Source organism: Esox lucius, chromosome 21 (assembly GCF_011004845.1).
Source record: "Esox lucius isolate fEsoLuc1 chromosome 21, fEsoLuc1.pri, whole genome shotgun sequence".
In the NCBI taxonomy this organism is placed as follows: Eukaryota; Metazoa; Chordata; class Actinopteri; order Esociformes; family Esocidae; genus Esox; species Esox lucius.
This window is the reverse complement of record NC_047589.1, coordinates 2,187,889-2,196,486: the sequence shown is the minus strand read 5'-3', so window position 1 is coordinate 2,196,486 and position 8,598 is coordinate 2,187,889. Positions and strand designations below refer to the sequence as shown.

At 40.5% G+C, this 8,598-nt stretch overlaps 1 protein-coding gene across 1 annotated transcript in view; it reads left to right on the top strand.

The window, feature by feature from the left end:
* Window positions 1–470: 470 nt before the first annotated feature.
* Window positions 471–8,598, top strand: part of cdk13 (cyclin-dependent kinase 13) — a 29,462-nt gene continuing 21,334 nt past the window's right edge. Inside the window, exons 1-4 of the mRNA XM_013139548.4 lie at window positions 471–2,358; window positions 5,345–5,923; window positions 6,019–6,192; window positions 6,985–7,124. Of these exons, the coding sequence (XP_012995002.1) occupies window positions 1,214–2,358; window positions 5,345–5,923; window positions 6,019–6,192; window positions 6,985–7,124 (2,038 nt within the window). The 5' untranslated portion in view covers window positions 471–1,213. The remainder of the gene's footprint in view (window positions 2,359–5,344; window positions 5,924–6,018; window positions 6,193–6,984; window positions 7,125–8,598) is intronic.

The following is an 8,598-nucleotide window of genomic DNA, read 5'->3' as shown; positions in this document are numbered from 1 at the left end:
ATGTAGTTGTTATTACTTTGTCTTGACCAAACATTAAAAGTGTTAGTGGCCCTCACCCTGCATGTATCGGTCCTGCAACCACTTCTTTGTGAATCCTTTACCAGTGAGTAAATTGTTATGGCCTAACTATATAGGTTATACAAAGTAATACAATCAGATTTTTTTAATAAAAATTAAATGTCATGTTATCTTAATTGTTCTAGTAAGAACTTAAATTACAATGTGGGGGAATTTGTTAACGTGTGTCAGGGGATCTTTTTTCTAGTGACGTAACCACTGATCTGGATTATGCACATCATTGGACGTTAACAGCGGGTAGGCCTTCAATTCAGTTTGAAAGCAAGAGGGCCCGGCAATTTTTAACGTTAGCTAGTTGACTGACTGTGGTCGGTGAATATTTATATATATTGGTTATATATATTTATATATAACCAATAAAGCTGTAAATATAACGTTTGTATGTATTTTAAAATTGGGAATTATAATGTTTTTCGCTTAAATTAGTGACACTGTATATAGATTTTTTTTTTTTATTGTTTTGTTTTGTTGAATCTGCCGGAGTTGAACTCCACAAGGACGGAGAAAGAATGATAGCCTAGTTCGCGTGCTAACTACACTACTTCCTTGTTCGTCTAAATTGGAGTGATGGACAGCGTTAAGAACTTTCAGTCCTAAAAAGTTAGATGTTTTTGTCTCTTCTTTTCAGTACTTCTGTAGTATATTTTAAATCTGGTGTGAGCTGCTATATTCTTCAAGAATAATTTATTTTTAAGCAGGATACATTGGGCCTGCTACACTCAGCATGGAATGGAATGCAATTACGAGACACTGCCTAGCTAGCTACTGTTGCTGCTAACTGACGTTAGTTAGCACTGGCTAACTTGGCTAGATGGTACATTTTTGGAATAACACAGTCCTGGATTATAATGAATCATTTTTATTTGCGTTCCTTTTATTACAGTGTATCTCACAGAGGGAAATATTAAAGGATTAGTGGGGTGATGAGTGAAATTAATTGTTTAGAGTAGCTCACTGTTAGTAGTGAGTAGCTGTGACTACAGTACTGTAGCTACTGTACTGTAGCTAACTTTAGCTCGCTAGTGCTAGCTTGCTAGCTAGCCGATTGGTGGCAAATGTTTTGTTTTGAGTACCAAGGAACATAACACTGAAGACAACCAATTTTACCAAAAGTAAATCCATCTTTTTTTGATAAATGCCTAACTCGGAGGTGCTTCGGGAGGGTAGGGGAAGAAGCCCATCGGCACAGAGAGGTGCCAGACAGGAGCGTCGCAGTAATGTTAACGTTAAACCTGGAAGCGGTGCTGCTCTGCAGCGAGAGAAGCACCGGGAGAAGAGGCGTTCGTCCGCATCAAGGCGAAAGAAAAACACCCACTCGAGGGGGAAAGAACCATGGCATACGCCAGATGAACTAGACGATGAGCGGAGGGGCACTCTCGAAAGAGAATGTGAACTTCGGACATTGGTGGAATATGACGATGTGAGTTCCCAATCAGAACGGTTTTCTGGGAGCCCTTCACCGAAACCAGAACCGCATGCTCGGCTTTCAGTCGACCGACTTAGCGAAGTTGAGTTCACCAACACCAATGGACCGACATCTACAGAGAGAAGATCTCGACGAGATCGGGATATATTACATCTCCGAAAGGATGAACAAACCAGTGGTTCCTGGAATAGACAAGATAAGGAACCGAAAAGAAAGGAACGCCAGAGCGATGAGAGGGAGTCTTCTAAATCTCGTGCAAGTAGCGTGATCGCCACCAAAAACAACAGAGAGAGTCCGAGAAAGAGTGACAGTAACGGCAAGAAGACGTCTACAACTTTGATCCCCATGTCTTTGGACAAAAGGGAGTCTAAACGGCACAAAAGTAAGTCACGGCCTGAAAAGGAGCCACCTTCTGCATACAGGGATGCTCCACAATCGTACCGAGATGACCGCGAAGAACTCAGGGCCTACAGAAGAAGTCCTGGTTTCAAGGCAGACAGTCCACATGGGACTTCGTATTCCTATGGATACCAGTCTCCTAGTGGTAGTTATAATAACCAGTTTATATCTAGAAGAAGTCCCAGTTATGGGAACAAAAGACTGTCTCCTAGTTCGATGTACTACAGCCGAGATGCAGAGGTCTATGGTGCCTACAATATTTCAAAGTCGCCCAGTTCATTCTCAAGCAACAAAAGAAAGCGGTCTCCAACCAGCCCTTTAAATTGGCGCAGGTCTCCAAGCTACGGGAGGCATAGTCCATTCGAACAGGGAGAACTTGCCTCAAGTCCATACGGTACACGTAGGCGATCACGAAGTCCATACCGAAAGTCACTGAGCCCAAGTCCAGACGTAAGGTAAGCAACTGATCAGAACTGACATGATTCGGGCAAGTATTCATATTGCATTGGGATCTTGTTCAGTATTGTTATGACTTTGAAGTGCTTTGTTTACATCAGGAGAATTGGTTATTATTTGATTATACTCATGATTATCCTACATGAAAAGGGCCCTATTAGTTTGAAAGGGAGGCCATCTTTTTTTTCCTCTCAATATCGTTAACTTGGCACGTGAACAAATGGAAAAATTAAAAGGGGAATCTGCGGTTAGCATCCATTTTTAGGACTTCTGAATTAAATATATATCAGTGTTAATTTTGGTACCATTCTTTTGATTTAGTCTAGTCTTAGTCATTCAGACTAAATATCTTAGTTTAAGTCACATTTTTATCATTTGAATAATGATTTAGTCTAGTTATTGTCAAAAAGACGAACAGTGAGACATTTTATTAAACGAAATGCTCTTAATGTTTTTGTCACATTTTAGTCAAATCAAAAGCATTGCCTCATTAACCTATAGTTAACATGTCACTGACAAACATACATAGTCTTGTTTTACCAACATATTTCTGCTATTTTTTTATATTTATATTCTCAAATTCGTGGAAGAACACATTAGTCTGCAGCAGATAAAGGTCAATAATTAATACAAACACATTCACTGTTTTTGTGGGTATATTATTTTAACAACTCTAAAACATGTCAACAGCTTGGACTGGTAATCGGAAGGGTAAAAAAATCTAAATTGTGTGAATAGAACAATTCTCACAGCATATTGTAGCTAGCTATCATCATTATTAATCTTGTAGTCGGGCTGTACACAAGTTGCCATTGCGTATATACTCCTTAATTCCATACTGATAACGTTGTCAAAATAGTTTATGGGGGCTATACACAATCAGATAAGGCTGATGGAACATATCAGAATATTTAGTTTGCAATGTTGATATAGCCTACTATTATCTATTAACATTCTAAGCGCAGCGTTGTGCACAGTATGGGTATGCGAGAAATTTCCCAAATATATGCATACTGCACGCGCGTTAATGTACGAGTAGTTTAATTGATTGTTTAATTGTTTGTAGTATTTTCCCATCAACTTATGGTTGCGAACACTGTGTTAGCCAGTGGAAAAGTTGCATTCTGTCTTGTTTGAGTCTACAGTACGTGACATTAAAAGTGCCTCCAATTGTCAGCCTTTTTTTCTACCAGTAATTTGGCATTACGTTTCTTTTCCACCAATAATAGCATTGGAACAAGAAAGGCAAACAATTCTGCTAATTCCCATGCATGTTTTTGATTGGACAAAACAAAATAAAAACACTTAAACTCCCTTTCCAAAATCCTCCTATCCAATTACGGTAATTATATAAGACTTTCGTCTTGTTTTTGTCAATGAAAAGAAAACATATTTTTCGTTTAGTTATTGATTTTTCTAGATCTATGTAGTCAGTTATCGTCTCGTCGACTGCAATTGAAACAAATGTTATTAATGCATATTTTCTCTATATATATTTGTTGACGAAATTAACGCTGATATATACCCATTCATTCTTGAATAATGCACCCCCTTAAGCATAGGTCAGCTGTCATACCAAATCAGAACACAAAATGTCATCAGGTTTCACTAAATTCTTTCAACAGACATGGTGAAAGTTCATGGTAAGAAATGTCAATCTGCTGTAAATCAGTGACACCCTGCAACACAGCAAACCAATCAAATGTATTACTTAGGCTGCAACTTAAAGGGGCCTGCTAATTTAGTTAATTAAGAGAACTAGTGCAAGGATTGCTGGGAAATTGCTGATTAAAATATATTGATGTTTGTTGATTTTTAACTAAAATGCATAACAATTGGCAAAATGTTCCATACCGTGTCTGAAAACAGTGATGCATGTAACAAATATCCGCGGTAGTGTTCTGGGAGAGGGTTCTTTAATTGGGAATTTCTCAGTAATGTTGTTTTACACATTTAACATTCTTTCCTTTTTTTAAAAAATTTGTCTGAAATAAGTGATTTAAAAGTTTTGCGTACCATTTGACTCTGCACATTGATTGCTATTGACAATTTAAAGTAAAAGTGTTATAAAAAAGTTAGATGGATGGAAGGACTGTGCAGATGCACAACTTTACTAATAAAGTCAGATTTTTATGCAACAACATTTTCCCCAAACTCTTAAAACTGCTCCTAATACACAAAAACATTTTTTGGTTGGTTATTGAACTGTTTGTTCACCAAAATCTTGGTTATTGAACTACAATACAGAAAGTAAATGTACTCCCTTTAACAAGATTGCAGTTATGGAATGACATCATGGGTCCCTGATGTTTCACAATTATTTCCATCAAGAGTAAAGCAGAGCAGACTATAGGCTATTTCAACACCTTAGCATAGCTTATTGTTCAAACTACTATATTGCTTTTTATGCTACTTTATGGAACATTAAAAATGTGCAGTAGTTTGTTCTCCCCAGTTTAATTTACTGCATTGTTGTCTACTCTGCTGTGCTGACCAAATGGGTGAAACATAGACATAAATGAAAATCAAATGGAGTAGAGCCATCAGCGAAACAATTGTAACCAAACAAATTGCAGTATTTCCAATACCAATTTGTACTTTGAGTTATGGAGACACAAGGTGCTTCAAATGTAGCCTGTCGTTGTACAATACCCTTAATTTAAAAATGCAATATATCTAGATACGCATATGCATAATCACTGTAACAAGCTTAATATTATATTAGCTAGGGCAGTCGTTCTCAAACCTCTTCTGAGTAACCCCAGCTCTTCCAAATTAAATGATATTCCAGAGCTAGCACACCTGAATCAGCTTGCATTTACGGCTTGAATCTGGTGAACTAGTTCAGGGCTACAACAAAACGGTCGGGTGGCTAGGGTCCCGGGGAGAGTTTTGAGAACCACCGAGCTTCAGTGATATTTTGCATTCCATACAACTTTTCTCCTGAGACATATTCAGCATGAAACCTATCCTTCCTTTCTGCAGGCGATCTGGCAAGTCTAGAAGCAGAAGCCCATATTCCTCAAGGCACTCCCGCTCCCGCAGCCGCCACCGCCACTCTCGCTCCCGCAGCCGGCCATCCAGCCTTTCCCCCAGCACCCTGACCTTCAAAAGCAGCCTGGCAGCGGAGCTCAGCAAGCAGAAAAAGGCCAAAGCTGCTGAGGCTGCCGCCCGGGCGAAGAGCTCCAGCAATGCGTCCACTCCCACCACGGGTCCCGGTGCAACTTCCTACCAGCCCAGCCCCATGGCCAACCACACCACCAAGAAAGGCAGGCCCCCTTCCCCACCGCCTCCTGAGAAGGGTCCTAGGACCCCTGTGTCAAGCCAGCCCCAATCCCCCTCAGATAGACCCTCCAAGAGGAGCACAGAGCCACCACAGGCCGGTAGGGACAGGGATAGAGATTGTAAAGCGAAGGATGGCCCTTCTGTGCCTCGGGACAAGAGGAAAGCACTAGCTTCTGTACAGGGCAAAGAGAAGGAGCGAGTAGCAGCACCGATCACCTCTTCACTGACATCTCTGCACCTGCCCCCAAACATCCTTGAGCACTTAGAAGGAGCTGACAGGTAACAGAAACGTAATACAATAAAGAAGACTCGATTTGGTACTTTTCGATGGCATAACTTCTCAATTTCAGTTTTTTCCCTTTGTTTGTGTGCAGCTTGAAAGACATCTTGCCGTCGCTCTCAGGTAAGAAGAAGCCAGGGGAGCATCAGAAGGCTCGCCAACTCCTGACTGATCTTCCCCTTCCTCCCGAGCTGCACGGAGGCGTATCCCCTTCCCCTCATAGTCCATATGATGAGAAGAAGAGCACAACGCTTCGCCGTCGGCCTAAGTATGTCTGGGCCAGTTGACCGTTGTTGTTTTCAATATGGAAACCATTACTCTTGCCTTGTCACTTCCATTGTATTTGCTGTGTTTTGGAAATTGGAATACTAAGGATCAGACAAACTCACATCTTTTGTATTGGTTTTTGTGTCAATTTCGAAGGAAACTCCAGCTCTCCTCGAAGTAGGTAAATGGACCTCAGTACTCCAAAGCCATACATTTAATGTGTTAATTCAATGGATACTTATAGAAAAGCAGGTTCTATACTTTTACAACTACAAGGTAATTTTGTCTTTGCCCATCAGACATGATCATGAGACACAGGCCAAATGTGACCCACTATATTTATTTGGGAACAGGTTGCAACAAAATGCCTTGAACAAGTATGGACATTAAGAGTTTGCTGTTCCTAGCAAATTTGATTTGCAACCTGTATTTTGTTATTTTCTAAACCAGAAATAAATGTTTGTGATAGGTCTTGGTACAATGTTGATTTTGACAATGTTTTGATGAGCATTTGTTGTGAGACTAAATGACCAACCACCCAGCTTTGGAAAAGTTTTAAGGTCCGTTCCTCCTCCTTTTCATATGAGCTGTCTTGCACATACCAAAGATTTCAAGCATCTGCGTTAAAATAACAATACATTATATAGAACATTTTGAAACTTCACCTAGAGGAATTACAGTTCAAGCCATGAGTGTCTGATTTCCCGCGGGTAGGAAATTCAAAATATATATAGTAGAGGCTTGAATATGTACTGCTGTTTGACCTAATATCTTGCTTTTTCTTTCTCAACAGAATCTGTGGCCCACGTTTTGGAGAAATCAAGGAGACTGAGATAGACTGGGGCAAACGGTGCGTGGACAAGTTTGAGATCATCGGCATCACTGGAGAGGGCACCTACGGCCAGGTATACAAGGCAAAAGACAAAGACACAGGTAAAGACTATGAATGCTTACTTCAACTTTTAGCATTTATTCCAGATAGCTCATATTAAGGTGATGATTTATGTTGCCTTATTATGATAGTCCCATTTAGGTTACAAATGTTCTGAAACTCTCCAGCTTCCCCTTTGGGGGTGCTCATGCAATGCTGATGCTTAGTAATGGGTGTCTTCTCGCCACACTCTAGAATGTATTTCTAAGCATTTGCACTATCATTTAATTGTAGTTTAATACTTATAAAAGCATATTATTAATTACCAGGTTATGAAACTGCTATAAATGCTTGGACAAAGTCGTTCACACATGAGCCAATGCAACCAAAACCTGTGTTTTCTGTTCTTAGTCCCCATTGTGTTATGGGACTTTGTTATATCAGTATTTAAAAAGGGACATTGAGAGAAATTTTGGCCTAAAATTTTGCTTTTTAATTAAATCATGACCTGGGCATTTGAGAATCCAGACAGGCTGCTTTAATGGATGTAGGCCTGGAGAGAATCAGCAAACGCATGCAAACATGACAAAATGTTATATGAATTGAAGCCACTGGTATATATCCAACACAGGAAAAATGTTCTACTTAAATCCTATTTTTAAATGCTGGGCCTACAGTCGTGGCCAGAAGTCTGGAGAATGATAAAAATAGAAATTTCCACAAAGTCTGCTGCCTCAGTTTTTATGAAGGCATTTTGCGATGTTATGAAGCGTGATCAGATGGATTGCAATTAATTGCAAAGTCCATCTGTGTCATGAAAATGAACTTAATCCCCAGAAGAGAAGGTTTCAGAACACCCAAGAAGAAGGTTTCAGAACACCCAAGAAGAAGGTTTCAGAACAACCAAGAAGAAGGCTTCAGGAAGCCCAAGAAGAAGGCTTCAGGAAGCCCAAGAAGAAGGCTTCAGGAAGCCCAAGAAGAAGGCTTCAGGAAGCCCAAGAAGAAGGCTTCAGGAAGCCCAAGAAGAAGGCTTCAGGAAGCACCAGGACCGTCTCCTAAAGTCGATTCAGCTTTGGGATTGGGGTACCGCCAGTGCAGAGCTTGCTCAGGAATGGTGGCAGGCAGCTGTGAGTGCATCTGCACGCACGGGGAGGCGAAGACTTTTGGAGGATGTCCTAGTGTCAAGAAGGTCAGGAAAGAAGCCAGTTCTCTTCATGAAAAACATCATGGACAGACTGGTATTCTACAAAAGGTTCAGGGATTGGACTGCTGAGTACTGGGGTAAAGTAATTTTCTCTGATGAATCCCCTCTCCGATTGTTAGGGTAGGGGTGTCCAAACAGTTCCATGGAGGGCCGAGTGTCTGCAGGTTTTCGCTCTCACTTTGTACTTGATTGACTAATTAGGTTACTAATCGGTTAGTTTCTACCCTCACCTGGTTGTTTAGGTGTGAACTGGGAACCAATTTATAGGAAAAACCAAAAACCTGCAGACACTCGACCCTCCGTGGAACTGTTTGGACACCCTTGTTTTGGGG